At 36.4% G+C, this 18,825-nt stretch overlaps 2 protein-coding genes across 2 annotated transcripts; one reads left to right on the forward strand and one right to left on the reverse strand.

Annotated features, from left to right (window-relative positions):
* Window positions 1-1,878: 1,878 nt before the first annotated feature.
* LOC124537408 (transcription factor TFIIIB component B'') lies at window positions 1,879-13,517 on the forward strand. Its single transcript, XM_047114243.1, has 9 exons — window positions 1,879-2,698; window positions 3,222-3,454; window positions 3,975-4,090; window positions 4,526-4,630; window positions 4,961-5,083; window positions 8,912-9,080; window positions 10,147-10,368; window positions 11,228-11,438; window positions 12,020-13,517. The coding sequence occupies exons 1-9, from the start codon at window positions 2,083-2,085 to the stop codon at window positions 12,634-12,636; spliced, it is 2,412 nt and encodes an 803-aa protein (XP_046970199.1). The 5' UTR covers window positions 1,879-2,082; the 3' UTR covers window positions 12,637-13,517.
* A 2,224-nt stretch (window positions 13,518-15,741) lies between these two features.
* On the reverse strand, window positions 15,742-18,437 carry LOC124537275 (tRNA selenocysteine 1-associated protein 1). Its single transcript, XM_047114058.1, has 6 exons — window positions 18,255-18,437; window positions 17,990-18,121; window positions 17,659-17,887; window positions 17,045-17,262; window positions 16,408-16,573; window positions 15,742-15,916 (listed from the first exon to the last, which is right to left on the reverse strand). Exons 1-6 carry the CDS (start codon window positions 18,285-18,287, stop codon window positions 15,792-15,794), a joined length of 903 nt encoding a protein of 300 aa, XP_046970014.1. The 5' UTR covers window positions 18,288-18,437; the 3' UTR covers window positions 15,742-15,791.
* Between the last annotated feature and the right edge of the window lie 388 nt (window positions 18,438-18,825).

The raw sequence follows: 18,825 nt of genomic DNA on the forward strand, positions 1-18,825 counted from the left end.
CTCGGCCTCGTTTCCTTTTAGAAAGGTACGAGTAGAGTGTACTGCTGCTTCACAACCACCTCTGCTTCCAAAACCGAGTTGAATTGGTTGAAATTTGGTTTTTAGGGTGGAGACTATGTGCCTACATGCTAATTTAGATGCCAAACGGCGAAAAGTGGTCCCGATTGCTATTGGACGGATACTTCCGTCTTTTTTATTAAAGGCACAAAGTCTTGCACCATAAAGATGTGGTAAAAAGGATGAAATCACCTTACCAGATAGCATAAAATTGCAAAGATTAGTTATGTCACTTAATAGGGCCCTGCCAGCGTCACCGGCCGAGGCACTCACAAGATCTTTAAGATGTTGTGGAGTGATACCATCAATGTCACTAGCAGACCCGCTAGAAAATGACATAATGGCGGCATAGGTATCTTCATCCTTAACCTGTAAAAAATTGTTCTGTGTAGGCGGGGGCGGAAGCACAGTTGTTGGGTATGGCAAAGGATGCTTTTCTTGCAAGGATTCTAACGTTATATCATTAAAAGGTGCGATGGTATCGCTAGAAAAAAGAATGCGAGCTGCATTCTTAAAATCTCCATCCATTGCTTTATTCTCAACATTTTTCTTTAAATCAAATTTTTGAGGTCGTGATGAGTATTTTGGAATTGAAATTTGTTTATCTAATAAACTATTTTGTTTTAATTTGGTCGATAAGGTACCATTTTTGGTTTTATCGACATGAAAAAACTTAAAAGAAAACGTAAAAAGATTTTGCCATGCCGAATTACTATTAGAAAGACAATTTTGAAGTACAATGGATAAAGATCTAGCTAGAGATATTCTCGCTCCCCTAGGGATTCTTTTTACTAAAGGTATATTTTTGTGACATTTTGTTAATAGATTTTCAAAATTAATTGAATCTGTATCACTGTTCGAATTAGTAGGTAAAATAGAAAAAGTATCATTTGATTTTTCTAATGGAAGGCTATGACAGCGGGTTGTATGAATTTTTAAGCCTTTTTGGCTTCTGAATAGCCTCCCACGTACATACATATAATATCAAATTTTCTTATTAAATGAATTAATGGTTCTTGATCTCGTAGTATTTAAGTTTGTGTAAAGAACTTACCTAAGACAATTGAAAGCCTATGAAAAGTCACAAAAAATCCAATAGCTTTTATTTCTCCCAATCGTTATAAACATGCTTATTAAATAATACACACATTTCTACATAAGTGGTAGAACAAACATAAAAAAAGACTAAAAATTGTAATTTATAATGTCCTAAATAAAAATAATGTCATTTATTAATATCTATACATGGAACTTTATTTGTAAATAGCAATAAAATTAAGTAACCACAACCTTATTTTAATAGAGAAGTAGAAGTGATAAAATGAAATAAAACAATTTTCTTTTCCTATCGAGAAAATCTTAATGAAACAAATATTGACAAAAAATAATTATTATTCAACATAAATGCTACTTTAAGCAATATCGCATTTTTTATTTAATCAATGATTAATATCGCAATCAGCCATTTCTGAATGAATCCACTTTTACGAAGACTTCTACGACTGTAATTATCACAATAAATAAGATCAATTAAATTACTCCTGATATAACTACAACAGAATCGGCCAAGTAGAACTACCTAATCAATTATTTTTCCTACGACTCTTCTGATTATTACTCGTCACTTGAAAAGTACTAATCAGGATAATAAGATCTTGATGGTGACAGATTTAATTGCCTTATGACTCTTTAATTCCAATTGAATTTATTATCTGGTTTTTGCTCCAACTACTGCCACAATGAAATATTTTAAAAGTTGGCAACACTGTTATCCACGATCCAATAACTTCGTTTGCTTGCTATCCACTCGCTAATGTCATAGAATCCTTCGATTTGTCAAATGTCAATTCGCATAAACATGCATTTGAAGTTCATTTGTGCCTGTGTGTTCAACTTAAATACTTTGCAATATTTATGATTTTTACTGAATATCGTAATATAGTCATTGCAAAACTGTAACAAAATTATGTTCTAGCTAACGTAACTTTACTTAATATTTACCACACGGTAATATTTAGATTTATCATGTCTACTAGAAGAGCGAGAATAAAAGCTGTAACGTCGTTGCCACCAAGGAGAAAAAATAATGAAACAGCCGACAGCAAAAATAAACCGCCTCCAACCAAGGAAATAACCGAAAAAGTTGCTAGGAGTCCTCGGACTCCCAAAGTAAATACCACATTAAATCAAGAACAAAATGTAACACCATATGTAAAAAGTACCTCTGATTCTCAAATTATAAGTGGTAAAACAACCCCCATAAAAGTCGTAAAAACCCCAAGAGCACGAGAAAGAACACCTCTCCTGACGGATACAAATGAAAGTCCACGTAAAGAATCCTCTTCCACATTACCAACAGATAAATCACTTCCAAATGCAAACTTACATGTTAAATCAAATTTAGACAATGTTTTTGCTTCACCATTACGAAGAGACAGTCCCAAACGAACATTTGCATCACCTATAGTACCATCACCAAAAATTAATAAGAGTGTTGATCTCTCAAAGACAACAACACCGCAGAAAAATATACCGACTCCTGTAGCTCAAAAAATTACAGAAAATAATGAGCTACAAATAGCTGATAGTGTTGTCAGTAATATCAATCATAATAGATCTAAGAAAAAACATGGAGGTCAAGGTAAGTCACTACAATTACTATACAATTATAGGATTTCTTTTATATATAGAAAGTTATTTTTTATGGTATAATATTTGTAAAATAAAAAATGTGTTATGCCATTTTACTACATTCTGTAGTCAAAAAACATGCTTGACTATTTTTCCAGATGGCTATGGAAAACAAAGTATCTTCATTAAGCAAAAATATTTTTCATAGCACTTATACCCCATCTCTGTATTACATAAGTCTCTCCAAAGATTATTTAATAAATCTTATGCTCAACGGTAAGGAGTGCAAGATATTCTGATAAATATTTGTTCAAATGAATTACCTACCACATGTTTATCTAACCTGAATTACAGTAAGGTAGAATAAAACTAGTAACGGATTTGAATTGCGTATATTCCGTTATAACTAGTTTTATTTCAATGTGTAATAATCGCGAAAATTTAAGACAGCATTAAGGTAGAATAAGTAGAAAACATTTCTTAACAGTAATGAACAACTCTTTCGATAATTAACCATTCTTTTTTTTTATTAGATAATTCACCTAGCATTGAAGAAAATTTGAATGAAGAGGCAATGGATGGTATAGTTCCATTGCAACCAGCCAATACTATACATAAACCTATTGACTTGTTGAAAAATGAAATAATATCAGAAAATGCGGAAGTATTGTTTGACCCAATCGTACCATTGCCTTCTCCAAGCAAAGTCCGGCCCAAGCTTCGGCCAGCTCCAAGACTGGGACCTTACAGAAGAAACAGTGTACAAGTAAGGCATTACTTACGTTTTTGTTAAATAATTAATATTTGACTTACTTGTATGATTAGTTGATTTGTCAAATAAACATAAGTATATTTAAATACTTATTTATTAATTTAAATGCTTTATTGAACACCATGTATATAAAAATATATATATGGGACAAAAGGTGGACTTAATGCCTGAAGGCATTGTCTGCCAGTCAACCTTTAGGCTAATAAATAGTACATATTAATTAATAAACATAAAAGTAATAACATATAAAATAAAGTAAATTTTATACTTATTTATGTAGTTTTACTGCTTATTAATTGTGAGTATTTATAGGATGATTGATTTAGAAAATTTTAAATCACTAACAATATGTATTTAGTATTTATATATCTACTTCTACATATATTATAAGACTTGACAAAGTAACATATCTTTTATTGCATCTCAAAAGTACTTTTTACCTAATTGTTTTTTTTTTATAGTAAAAGTATTTGATTGTATTATATAATGTTATGATAAAATTATATGATTTAAGGGAAGTGCAAGTGAGTCAGAAGATGAAAGTCGACGGAATCTCCTTGCGTCAAGTACGTCGCGACAACGGCATGACTCTCACACATCACATAGCACACATCAATCTTTATCTAATAGGTGAATTTCATATATAAGTATGCTACTAAACAAATAGCGACATATTCACATTGAAAGTAACATACATATGTGATAATTTAGATTTTTGTATACTATGAAATATATACCCTTTTGTAATTTATTTATTATAACTAACCAAAAAAACATTGGTCTAAAGTTTTGTATTCAATATATATATTTATATTTCTATTATTTTCTTTAAAAATAAATACGATTATACATAGCTAAGTATATGTGCATTAAACTGTTAATTTTTATATTATTATTGCTTGATGTGATAGCATTATAATTTTTTTTTATTTAATAATTGTATTCTTATTCTGAAAAGAGTTTACTTTTTTATTAATTTTTTTTTTAAATTTCGAATAAGTAGTTATATGGAATCGAATAAGGAGGTATATGGTTTTAAAATATTTGCGTACTATACTTTTACAGAGATGTCAGCCGGGTTAGAAATGACTCTGTTTGTTCGAGTGTTAGCCAGGTCGCGACACAACCAGCACCTCCAGGATCACCGCTTAAAGAGAAGCAAAATAATAAGTAATTCATAAATTATATCTTTACTAATAAAATTATATGAATTTATCCATATAGATTTATCTATAGCAAATATAAAAATCTGCCACCTTATGGTAATTAGTCAACACTGCTTTAGTTATTTGCTGTAAAAAATATTAACCATTTCTTACATTGCTAATGCGCTTCCAACCTTGGAAGTTAAGCTGTTATGTCCCTCGAGCATGAAATTATACTGGCTCAATCACCCTTGTAACTCACAACAGTACTAATAACAGCAGTTAGCGGTAGGATATCGAATGAGTGGCTTGTAAAAACATTTTGATACTTCATTTCAAGTGTTATTGTACGCAGGGCGAAACGACAGGAAACTAGTCGCCGCATGACAACGATGAGGCGGAGACGGGAAAACGTTAAGCGAGATGCCCTGACAATGTACGACCTCATCTTCTACAACCCTACATCTAACCCTATAGTGTGAGTATTAAACATTAATATTTATTTATAAAAATATTAAATATTAGCACTGTAGTGTAGTTGATTTTAAATTGTCAACTTAACTGGCTGGATTTTTTTCTCTGTCATCATTCCCTTATCCTAAACTTTCTTTTTCTTCTTTTCCCTATGCCTCTCCTCTATATAGCTCTCTTTCTCTCATTTCTCTCTCCTGTCTCCCCTCAATAGCCCTCTCTCGTTCTTTCTCTCCCCTATGTCTCCTCTCTTGTTCTCTCTCTTCCCGCCCCCTCTCGATCTCCTACCTCCCCCTTTTCCCTCTATATTTCTCTTTATCTCCTTTCTATCCAACCCCTCTATCGCTCTCTCTCCCTGTCCATCCACTCTTACGCTCTCTCTATTCCTCTCTTTTTCTCAAACTGTACATTGTTATTAAATTAAAATCCAATTAAAAACAATCCAATCCAATTTGTAAGTGGTAGTGCCACACTGCATACCTCTCGGTTGCAGTCGAATGGGCCGGCACGCCCGGGGAAGTACCACTCTCTCACTTAAAATCGGCGTGAAGTGGTAGCTATGCTACCGCGTTTCGTCCGGTAAGTGAGAGTTCCGGAGGCCCGATCCCTCTCCCCCCCAAAACATGGTTGTGCAGAATTTGGTGACATTACCCCAGGAGGGTACCATCAGCGACTGCGATGGAGAATCCCTCTCTGGGCATCCATGCTCAGGACGTACACCGCCTGAGCAGGGATGCCCAGGCTGCCCTCCGAATTCTGGGGGGGGCAATTTTGCGCTCGCCACTGTTCGGGGCAAGCGGAGCAGGCATCATAAGGCAACCCCTACCACACTCGCTGTGGACTTCTGCAACATAAGGGGACTCAACTCCAACTTGAATGCCGTTCACTTTCACCTTGAGACGGCGAAGCCGGCCTTGCTCTTTCTTACCGAGACCCAGATATCTTCTCCTGCCGATACGTCTTTTCTCTCTTACCCCGGGTACAAATTGGAGCATACTTTTGTGCCACGAGCTGGGGTGTGCGTTTACGTCAGAGATGATATCTGCTCTCGACGCCTCGGCAGCCTTGAAGGGCAGGACCTATCAATTATCTGGCTGCGCGTAGACTGCGACGACCATCCGCGAATCTACGCGTGCCTTTATAGGTCCCATAGCGGTAATGCCGAAACCGACCGACTGGTTGAGCACGTCCAATTGGCTACAGATTCCGTGCTGCAGCAGACTCCATCCGCAGAGATCATTATTCTGGGCGATTTCAATGCTCATCATACAGAGTGGCTTGGATCACGCACCACTGATCATGCGGGTAGATCTGTTCTCGACTTCGCTTTGGCTTATGATTTGACACAACTGGTCACCTCGCCAACGCGAATACCGGACGTGGAGGATCATACACCTTCCCTGTTGGACCTTCTGCTGACTTCGCATCCGGACGGCTATAAGATTGTCGTCGATCCCCCTCTGGGCTCGTCGGACCACTGTCTCGTCCGGAGTACAGTGCCAGTTGCACGGTACTCACGACCTCGTTTCGCGGGCTGTCGTCGCGTGTGGCACTACAAGTCAGCAGATTGGGATGGGATGCGGTCCTTCTTTGCATCTTACCCATGGGGGCGAGTTTGTTTCTCGATGGATGATCCGAGCGTTGTTGCTGACTCTGTCGCCGATGTGGTGCTTCAGGGTATGGAACTTTTCATTCCATATTCTGCGGTGCCCATTGGTGGCAAGTCCCAGCCCTGGTTTGGTCGCCTCTGTAAGACGGCTTCACGCCGAAAATGGGAACGCTACCAAGACTGGGCTAACGCATCGGCGTCTCGTGATACAAACACCAGCACATTCAGAAAGGAATATAACTCTGCCTCCAGGTCCTTCAAAAACGTGATAGCTGAGGCGAAGTCGAAGTACATTGGCAGAATTGGCGAGAGACTGGTGCGCTTCCCATCAGGAACACGTGCGTTCTGGTCTCTCGCTAAGGCTGTCCTAGGGAATTTCTGTCAGCCTTCTTTTCCGTCTTTGCACAGGGACGGTGAGTCATTGGCCCATACCGCGAAGGAGAAGGCCGATCTTTTAGGGTCTCTCTTCGCGTCGAACTCGACTCTGGATGACCAAGGAAAGTCACCTCCATCAATCCCGCGATGTGATACGACGATGCCGGAGGTTAAATTTCGGCAAAGTGCAGTTCGGAAAGCACTTCTTTCCTTGGACATTCACAAGTCGAGTGGACCCGATGGCATCCCTCCAATCGTGCTACGGACATGTGCTCCCGAGTTGGCACCGGTCTTAACGCGTCTTTTCCGGCAATCCTACGCATTAGGCGTCGTCCCGAACTCCTGGAAGACTGCTTTGGTGCATCCGATCCCTAAAAAAGGCAACCGCTCAGATCCGTCCAATTATAGGCCTATAGCCATCACCTCCTTGCTCTCCAAGATAATGGAGTCCCTTATTAACTGCCAGCTCCTGCGGTACCTAGAGGAGAATCAGCTGATTAGTGATCGCCAGTACGGTTTCCGTCGGGGTCGCTCAGCCGGTGATCTTCTAGTTTACCTTACTCACAGGTGGGCTGAAGCAGTTGAGAGCAAGGGGGAGGCATTAGCAGCCAGCTTGGACATAGCGAAGGCCTTCGATCGCGTATGGCACAAAGCGCTTCTTTCGAAGCTTCCTTCTTATGGGCTTCCCGGGAAATTATGCAATTGGATTACCAGCTTTTTGGCAGATCGGAGCATCAAGGTCGTTGTCGACGGTGCATGCTCTGACTTAAAATTCGTCAATGCTGGTGTTCCACAAGGCTGCGTCCTATCACCCACTCTGTTTCTTCTGCATATCAATGATTTGTTGCAAATCGGGAACATTCATTGCTATGCAGACGACAGTACCGTTGACACCTTATACACCGGCCGCGCTAATATTTCTCGGGAAAACGTCGAAGAAAACCGGAACAAACTTGTGTCTGAAATCGAGTCTTCGTTAAACGAAGTCTCGAACTGGGGCCGGCTAAATTTAGTCCATTTCAACCCCAAAAAGACGCAAGTTTGCGCGTTAACCGCTAAAAAAACACCATTTGTCGTATCTCCACGATTTGAGAACATCCCGATAGCCGCTACAGGTAGTATCGGAATACTTGGCGTTGATATTTCGAGCCTCGTTCAGTGCCGCGGTCAATTGGAAGGCAAAGCCAAATTGGCTTCAAAGAAGCTCGGTGTGCTCAGCAAGGCGAGACAGTACTTCACGTCGGCCCATCGCCTAAAACTTTACAAGGCGCAAATTCGGCCTCACATGGAGTACTGCTCTCACCTCTGGGCGGGTGCTCCCCAGTACCAGCTCCTTCCATTTGACCGCATCCAACGTAGAGCGGCTCGAATTATCGACGATCAAGCCCTTTCCGATCTCCTTGATCCTTTGGCTTTGCGTAGAGATGTTGGATCACTCTGCATCTTCTACCGAATTTTTCACGGGGAATGTTCCGAGGAATTGTTCGGATTAATCCCGGCTGCTGAATTTCACCTTCGGACATCTCGTCAAAATTCTAAGTTTCACCCGCACCATCTTGATGTCCGAAAATCCACAACAGCGCGATTTCTTAGACATTTTCTGCCTCGCACAACCACTCTGTGGAACCAGCTGTCGCCGGCGGTTTTTCCGAACCGATACGACATGGGAACCTTCAAGAAAAGAGCCTACTCCTTTCTCAAAGGCCGGCAACGCACCTGCAAGCCCCCTGGTGTTGCAGATGTCCATGGGCGGTGGTAGTCACTTTCCATCAGGTGAGCCTCCTGCTCGTTTGCCAACTATTCCATAAAAAAAAAAAAAAAAAAAAAAAAAAATAACTTCCACATTTATAGGCCAGATGAAGACGAAATAAATATCAAAGAGGCAAATGTGAAAGAAGAAATGGAAAGGACGAAAAAGACTGAAACTGTTGAACCAGAGCCGCAGAAAGACCAGGCAGCACCTGTACCTCAAATTAAACTTGGCCCTAAGGGTGAAATCATACTCGATGAAGAGAGCTTGGTAATTAATAATACTGATGTTTTTAATGTTATTTCAATATGGCGTCAAAAAAAATGTTTGATTTTAAAAGTTCAATAATATAATTCATCAAAAATATAGCGATATAGTTTGGTAAACATTAAAAAAAAAAACATTCCATACGTGAAATAAAGTTTGAAACACTAACATAAAATATGCATGCTACAATCTCAAGTGCTGATTACATGCCTTTCGAGCTAACAAGGAGTTTGATACTACAATACTTAACCTATATTGATATATTTAACCTTAACTTCATGGGCAAACAACATTGGCCTATATGTTTGTCAACAACTTACAACATATAACTCTACCTGTAACTTATAAGCATTCAAGATAATCAGAAATATAATTTCTAATGTCCATTAATATATTGAGCGAGTCACATCTCTCTTCACTCTGCGTTGACTTACCTCACTCTACTCTGCCTCACTTTACTCTACCTCACTCTACTCTACCTCACTCTACTCTACCTCACTCTACTCTACCTCACTCTACTCTACCTCACTCTACTCTACCTCTCTCTACTCTACCTCACTCTACGCTACCTCACTCTACTCTACCTCACTCTACTCTGCCTCACTCTACTCTGCCTCACTCTACTCTACCTCACTCTAATCTACCTCACTCTAATCTACCTCACTCTAATCTACCTCACTCTAATCTACCTCACTCTAATCTACCTCACTCTAATCTACCTCACTCTACTCTGCCTCACTCTACTCTACCTCACTCTACTCTACCTCACTCTACTCTACTCTCCTCAATGAAGTGTCATGGTCTAGCAGGCTCTGAACAGCAACGTATGTACTTGGAACAAATCTCGCCTCCTTTCGAGAATATTTGGAGTTTATTCCATGCAGATCTTATATCTTCTAACATGCAGATGTCGACACTATGATCTTCGCAACTGTGTACGAGGTTTATTGGAAAACATAAATTATGCACACGGTAACTTGTGATCACCTTAGGTCTATGGTCTAAGATCTATGCCTTAAACAAATCAGCTATCTAAGCTTTATAAAAATAAATGACATTATCTCCCTAGGTTATCAATCAAACAAATAGTGGACGAGCGGTTTCATCGGTCGTCCACGAAGGCGCCTGGGGCAGCAGTAATGGCTACAAGTACAAGCGCGGTCCAAGAACTGCGGAATGGAGTGCCGCTGAAACTGTTCGCTTTTACCGAGCGCTGGCGGCTATAGGCACCGATTTCACACTGATGGCACCACTGTTCCCCGATCGAACAAGGAAGGAACTAAAATTAAAGGTAGGTCAACATGCCCGATTTTTATTATTATATTGCTTGTCTATATTCTGTCTGGTATGAAGAATAATTGTAATGTATTTTTTATCTATAAAAAATCGCTTTGATTTATACTACAATATCAACATTGACATTCCACTTTTCCTTCTCTGCCTTTGAGAAGAATGTTTTGTGGCATATTCCAAAAAGAATTTTGAGAATTACAGCAGAGGCTCAAATGCGGTTGGGTGGTTTCACTGTGGCAAATGTGGCAAAATTTCGTTATAATAAGACACATTTTAAACAAATGAAGCACATGAAAATTTAATTTATTTATTTATTTATTTATAAGGTTTGCTAGCGATTTTTACATCTTTTCATACTTAACTAGTTACATCTTAAATTATAATCATGCTCAGCGTATGTAAAATCATATAAAAGCAAACACTACATGCATTTAAAATTCCATTCTTTAAAAATATTAGTTACGATAAAAAGTCTAAAAGCGAGTTAATAACAATAATTTACAACAAAAAAAAAACGCAAATTTATACATATTAATATAAATATAGCTTTCAATCATTAACAAATTTAAATTACATTTCAATTCAAATATTAATTATTTCATACATTTTAAAATTAATAAATTAATGGTACTTACCTGGGTTTGAACCCGCAATTATCGGTTAAGATGTCCACGTTCTAATCACTGGGCCATCTCTAATCTCGATCTTTAACAGATTGATGTGTATTTTTTAAATTTATAGTTTAAAAAAGAAGAGAAGCTAAACGGCGCGCAAGTAGACTTGTAAGAGTTCTAAACACTAGATCATCTTGATGTTTGATTAAAACATTTAAGGTTATTTTTTTTTTAAATTTATAGTTTAAAAAAGAAGAGAAGTTAAATGGCGCGCAAGTAGACAAGGCACTGCGCGCGAAAGTGCCGTGGGACGTGATGAAGCTCAAGGACGAGTTCAGGGAGGAGCGCGTGGCGGCCGTCGCGCGCGCCGAGCGCGAGCGCGAGCGCGTGCTGGCCGGCAAGCGCGCCGAGCGACAGCGCGTGCGCGCCGCGCGCGAGCTGCGCGTGCGACAGAGTAAGCCCCACGCGTGCTCTGCTTTGAATGCCGAACTTTGGCGAAGTTGTGCGAAAATAGTGTAGTGTAGTCCCAGAGTGTAGCGTTAGCAAAACAGTTCTGACCAATGTTTATCCAATTCGGAAAAATACGTCATATAGTTTTAGCAGGTCTGTGTAGGTACGTTAGATTGTTTGTATGTATGTATGTATGTGCCTCACTTTTTGTTCTTGATGGTTCAAATCATCGAGTCGAGTTAAGTGATTTGTTTTCTTTTTCAAAAAAAAACTCAGCAAGAGAGAATTAGTAAATATATTTGTTTGTGTACTCATTCGGCCTCTATTACGAGTAGCCGTCCGCCGAAATCGGTCAGGAGGACATCATCATACATACCTATGACTTATACGAGGACCAACCAAATATGTGATATATACCAATCTACGTAGTATAGTATACTACGTAGATCAGTTAAGTTATAAGTGAAAGTTCGGATTTTCAATCATCAGAATTCATAATCATTTCTAAATATCATAATTATTTATTGATTCTGAATTTATTATTGAAACATTATAAATGTACGATAAATAAATTTGTTTTTCAAGGTAAAGGAGCGAAGGCTTTGGAATCGACAATGCTGCCGGGTATCACCGGACGTCACAACCACGCCATCACAGCTGAAGATATAATCGAACGAGCGAAATGTACTCCACTAAAACGGAAATCAAATGCACCGGATACAGATGAGACACCTTCAAAATTGAATCTTGCTACGTTAACTCCTCTGAGCAAAGCGAACAAGACCATTCCCACGGAAAACGAAAATATGGCGACGATATCCAAATTAAACACACCCAACTTGCAAGTGAAGACACCGGAGATTATAAACGGTGTACCGCAGTTGATACCATCGAATATTGAAAATGGTTCGTTAGTGGTGTTAACGGTTAACGACCCTACATCATCAGCTAAGAAGATGTTCCAGACGTACATTGCCCACGGCTCCGGACAGCTGACCCCGATCGCTCTGCCATCTACGCTGTTGAATTCCGTCGTCGGTTATATGGCCAAAAATACATCCTTGTCATCGCCCCAAATATTGTCACCCAGCAGTGTTGCAAGTCACGATAGCCGGACTAGTAATACGCCCAGTGGTATTACAGTGTTGCCAAGCCCGACGAAAAAGCAGAGGCATAATTCGTTTACAATTACACAGCTTTAACTAGTCGATAAGTTTTATACTCTTAATAAGCATATTTAATTTTTCTATAATGCGTGTCAGTTAAGAAAAGTTTCATAAATGGTGGAAAGTACATAAGTATATATTATAAATATAAATAAATAATAAATATGAGACAACATCACATACATTACTCTGATCCCAATGTAAGTAGCTGAAGCACTTGTGTTATGGAAATCAGAAGTAATGACGGTACCACATACACCCAGACCCAAGACAACATAGAAAACTAATGGTAATCTACATTGACTCGGCCGGGAATCGAACCCGGGACCTCAGAGAGGCGTACCCATGAAAACTGGTGTACACACCACTCGACCATGGAGGTCGTCAAATAAGGACCATGGAGGTCGTTAAATATATTGTTAGTACAGATAGCAAAATAGTTAAGGTTGATGTATTCGTTTAGCGTTTAAATTGTGTTGAATAAATGGATATCAATTATATTTATAATTTAATTAAAATTAATTTGAATTTGTTTAGGAATTGTTAAATAAGGTTATGCAAGTAAATAATAATAATTTATTATTATAATATTGTCTCTCTTTGATTGTGTGTAATATATTTGTAATTATTTTTTATGGTAATTATTTTTTCTTGTGAATCTTTCCTTACTAGAATCACTTTAAAAATTTCACGCAAAAATCGTGCGAGTAACCTCTTGCGCTTAACACTAAAGTTCAAACTGTTAGTTTTTTTCTATATGAAGATGTAACTAGGATTAGAAAAGTATGAGAACGGGATGCCACCATTTATAAATCTTTCCTTTATTGGCACAGAGAATAATGTATACTTGTTTCTACCCATTCATATTTAACGCGTACCTTTAAAGTTCTTAAAAAACAGTAAATATTTATAAATTCTGTACTTTTTTATTTGTATAATCTGTATGTCTTGCTAAAAATACAAATGAGTTGCAAATAACTGTAAAGTCAAACAAAAAAATTTTTTTTCACATGTAATTCTGATGATAATAAGCTGGGATGGCCCAGTGGATAGAACGCGTGCATCTTCACGGATGATTTCGGGTTCAAACCCAGGCAAGCACCACTATATATGTGCTTAATTTGTGCTTATAATTCATCTCGTGCTTGGCGGTGATGGAAAACATCGTGAGGAAACTTGCATGTGTCTAAATTCATCGAAATTATGCTACATATGCATCCCACCAACCCGCATTGGAATAACGTGGTGGAATATGTTCCAAACCCTCTCTTTAATGGGAGAGGATGCCTTAGCCCAGCAGTGGGTAATTTACAGGCTCTGTTACTTTACACGTAATTCGCCTTAGACACTGTCATCTACGTAGCCAGGTAAAGATAAGAGGAGAGAAAGTCTAGTTCTCGGAAACCAGAACATTAAATTCACTATTTCATATATTTTTTATTATAACTTTTAATCGATTTTGTATTTCATCTGTCTAATAATCATTCTATAAAAATATTTCTCGACATATGGATCTGTAAAGAAATATATTCTTATATCTAAGTACATAGAAATGTATTGCATTTTAGAGACAATATAAATGCTTGTTGTATAATTTAAAAAAAAAAAACATTCATATTAATCTATCAATTTATAGTTAGCTCACCCTAGAAAATTCCTGGCTATGTTAACGGTCAGCATAAGAAACTGTAATGATTTAATATCTTATTTATAATCATAAATAAGCCTCAGTTATAAAAATATGATTGAAACAAAGGTAGAAAAACAAGTGTGGTAACCATTATTTTGTAACACCTTGCGGATAATTTACAACTCTAGTTAATTTTCTAAACAAGTGATGCTTCGCAACGCTTTAAACATAAAATGTACATTATGTATTTTATATTATATAATAGCTGTCATGTTGGTTATTATTAAATGAAGTCTGCATGTTATCTGAATTTTTATTTTGTCCTATTTATAAAAGGCTAATCGCTAATCTCACGACGGCGATTTTTTCTTGCCAGAAATTGTCCCTTTTTTTAAGGCTACAAAACCTACAAAAAAGTAAAGAAAATGTCCCGTAATCTATTTTTCATATATTCAAATATACTATCCAGTCTCCTCTTGTTATAAATTTGAATTGAATGACTTGAATTATCTTAGTATGACTTACGAGAATCATATAGGTAAGAGATTAATACTAATATTATCATTAATAATGATAATTTGCTTTAGCAGTCCAGCATTCATGTGTTCATGAAGTAAAGTTGTTCTTCGACTAATTCAATGATCATAATCCGAAGGAGACCATCCGAAGCTGCTTTTTAATAGCACGACTTTTTCCCTTGATGTCGTAAAGTACCCATAAAATACGTGAGGCGGTTAGGGTATTCGAGCCAAACTTTAAATCTCACGCGAGGGAGATTGAGTGAGTAGGTTCGGCAAATTTTACGTAATATTATTTATTTTGATATATTTTGTTACGAGAGTAACCTTAGCCTTCAATACGGTGTTATGACATTTAATTCTATATGATAATTTACATCTCATTATTATTGCATATTATGAATATAGCAGGGGCTATTGAATTTACTTTATTTTATACAATTATTATTGTTATTAATTGATCAATAATTTGTTAAACTGTAATTAATATTATTTTATATGGCATAGCATTTAATACTGGCACGTAACTTTCTTATTTTAAATATGATTGAGCTGTCAATAGAAAACAATTGGACTATAGCGTGGGGTATTCTAGCAAAAGATAGAGACATTGAAGCATCATTGTAAAACGATAATATTATTTTGGCCATCCCGAATTAATGGAATTACAATTTATTTAATATTATTTATTTAATTATTATTGTTGATAATCTTACTTAAAATTACATGGACATGTTAGCTAGCAATCACTTTTTATGATCATACATAAGTCCCCATGGATTGAATTAGAATTAATGTAAGAAGTTGCTTGAAAAAACACCGCCGATTTGTTCAAGCAGTTTCTTAAATTAATTTTCATTAAATTCCTTCAAACCTTCTTCCTTCCTCAAAACCTTCTTCTATGACGAAGGAATTAATAATTTTCCAAATTTAAAAATAAAGTGAATGGTGAAAGTTTTCAAAGGTTCAAGATTTACAATCAAATAAGACATATACAGCTTAAATTTATTAATTTTTAAAATATATACAAAACTATTCTATATTCAACAATGAACATCTATAATTTCATGAGGAAACCACTGTGAAGATTCAAGCGCATCCCATAGCGACAGTTCAGGGTCTAGGAAATCTTGGTTCATCTGATCTACGTCGATTATCTTTTTATGATCTGAAAACAAAAAAAAACATTAAAATTACGTTATACAATGACAAATACAGAAAAATATGTATAACGTCATAGCATTATTAATGTTAGTGACCTATTGTAGGCATCTATTCGAAGTTTTCGGTCAAAGGGAGATAGTTCAAAAGCCTTAACGTAATTATTATCTTATTTATGGAATTACGTCCATTACGTCACCCTTGATGAGTTAAAACATACTTTTTTTTTCAACAGTCTTCTTGAAACACAGCCTGGTGAATGACGCATGGACAGACTGCGCAGTCTTAGTAATAGGATCCTGTTTTTACCCTTTGGTTACGGAACCCTAAAAATAGCTATGATAAAGCCATTTAGTTTAAGTGTGCATCTCGTCACTAAACAGCTTAATGAAGCCGAAAATGAAGCAGAAATCTTAATTATGCATTACTTAAATGCTAATTGATTGTGTATGAATTTATAACAATATATAATGTTTAAATTATACTTTGAATACTAACCAACGAGTGCCAAATCATCATTTTGTGCTTTGAGGGCCGCTGCTTGGGTTGTGTCAACTACGGGTGTCGTCTGCACAGCTGCGCTCTGGTCGCCTTGCCCATAGTAGCCCGACCATGCTGAGTAATTTTGCCAATAGGCTGATGGATCATAGTAATGATTGTACTCCTATAATTATAATTGCATGTTAGTTTAATTTTGTATGAGTGCTTAACTAAACAAGCATTAAAAACAACTTGTATACTAAATTTCTACAATGCACAACAGTAATGTTAATTTAAATTAAAATGCATTTTCATTAGCCATTATATAGCAAATAATCTATATAACAGTTGGTGTAATACAAAAACATTTCTTTAATTACTTTTTAAATTATAGTTTTAGAAAAATATCAATTATATTTTGTAGATATTTTTCTAAGACACATTGAGTTGAAACCTGTTAATGTTTTAATAATGCACTAAAACTATACCTAATACATTAATTAATCATCAGAAGGTTGAGATGATCTGCATTTACAACTTGTACACATTAAGAGGCTTAACATTAATGTATTCATAATTATGTATAATAACATATATATCATTACTTTACATGAATACTATATACTTAGTTAGTATAAATATCAAGGAATCATACCGTCCCACTGCTATATGTAGCAGTAGTAGTCACAGGAGTAGTTGGCATTTGTGTGGTAGTTGCACCTTTTGGCTTCGGCACTGCTGTGCATATTTTAAGTGGTTTAGTTCCTAGACCTGTATATCCGTTCATTGCATAGAGAGCATTACGTTGTTCATCCTCATTGCCAAATCTGACAAATCCATACCCTTTTGTATATCCCGAATTATCTAGTATTACTGGAAAAAAATAAAAGGTATTTACATTTTATTATTTAATATCACATACTTAACATACATAATCATACTAAAAGCTATTTCCTTGTTTATTTTAGCAAATGAACCACCTGATAAAAAGTAGGCTGGAGTTGCAATAAATAAACCACACCATCATACAACCAATAGGCTGCCGATCGAGGAATCTAAGATGTTAATTTCCTTTTTCCTGTAATCACTCAACTTGCAAACTTTTTCTTGTTAGGGCAAAAATGTATGTGTTATAGGTATATATTAAGAGACCAGCACAATGGCCTTCTATTGAGAAAATAAAGAAAAAGAAATTATTGTTATTTTGTTGTTTGTATTTGAATATTGGTCTAATATATTTAATATATGTATGTAAAAAACAAACAATACCTTTAGCAGTTTTTATTGAAGAATACTTTGCTGCAAATACTCTGTACAAAGAGTAATCATCAACATCCGGACTAAGATCTCCAACCCATACTGAGAACTCTCTTTCTTGTTGCATATTTGCTCGTGCCTCTCTTGAAGCTGTGTTCAGACGGAAGCGCACTACAGGAAATGTTCCGGGAATTGGTTTACCATTAAGTTTATGCATAGCATCCATTGCACCTTCATCTGTCTAAAATAATATTTTTCGATATAAAACCAAATCAATTTTTAAATAAATCATGTAATAATCATATTTTAGTTCATATAATAAGTTGAAATATGAGACAATTACCTGGAAATGGACAAAAGCGTATCCCGCCGGTTCACCTGAGAATTTGTTTCGCATAACCTTAACAGCAAGTGGACGCTGTCCCATACGGTGAAACGCAGCCATTATGAAGCTTTCAGTCATGTTTGGCTCCAACTATAATTTATAATGTTAATTGTTACTATATATTGTGATGATAAATACAAAATTTAAACGATTAAGTGTTGTTGAGTAATGTAAACATTGTGGGATCTGGGACATTGGTAACAAATCAGGGAAAACCACTTACACTGCCCATCCATAACTGGCACTGCATAGCCATTGCTATGTCAAAATTATATTACTTCAGTTTCAGATATATACGACGTATTAAACGCTACGCTGTAACACAAGTTTTATGTTTGTATATTTATTTTATTACTCTAAACTCTGAAGTCTGAACTGCCAACTGTCATGAATATATGACAGCGACGCCATAGACAATACTATAGAGTGTAAAGGCACATATATACCCTGTGCACAACCACTTATTAATATATTAATAACTTTTTGATTACCAATTCAATCGTTATTGGTTGTCGTGAAGTATTAATTATAGATTTTAGGAGATAAATAAATATCATATATGTTAAATATATACATTTAAACAGAGTCACTTTCGTTTGCTGTTATTCTGCTATTGACTTCTAAACCTCTATACCATATAATTATGATGTGTAAAAGTATTATATTATTTATTATTTACTGAAATACATATTTACTGTAGTAAAACCTGTAAATATTAACCGGTAACCACCGCCCATAGACAATGGCGCTGTAAAAATTATTATCATTTTTATTTGTTGAAATATTAATTATTA

This window comes from Vanessa cardui, chromosome 18, assembly GCF_905220365.1.
Source record: "Vanessa cardui chromosome 18, ilVanCard2.1, whole genome shotgun sequence".
In the NCBI taxonomy this organism is placed as follows: Eukaryota; Metazoa; Arthropoda; class Insecta; order Lepidoptera; family Nymphalidae; genus Vanessa; species Vanessa cardui.

Coding starts and splice junctions, on each gene's coding strand:
- LOC124537408 (XM_047114243.1), top strand. CDS start 2,083: ATGTCTACTAGAAGAGCGAGAATAAAAGCTGTAACGTCGTTGCCACCA. Junction 3,455..3,974: donor ACAGAAGAAACAGTGTACAA/GTAAGGCATTAC, acceptor ATATGATTTAAG/GGAAGTGCAAGTGAGTCAGA. Junction 11,439..12,019: donor CGAGCTGCGCGTGCGACAGA/GTAAGCCCCACG, acceptor TTGTTTTTCAAG/GTAAAGGAGCGAAGGCTTTG.
- LOC124537275 (XM_047114058.1), bottom strand. CDS start 18,287: ATGGCTATGCAGTGCCAGTTATGGATGGGCAGT. Junction 18,122..18,254: donor GCCAGTTATGGATGGGCAGT/GTAAGTGGTTTT, acceptor TATAAATTATAG/TTGGAGCCAAACATGACTGA. Junction 16,574..17,044: donor CTACATATAGCAGTGGGACG/GTATGATTCCTT, acceptor TTATAATTATAG/GAGTACAATCATTACTATGA.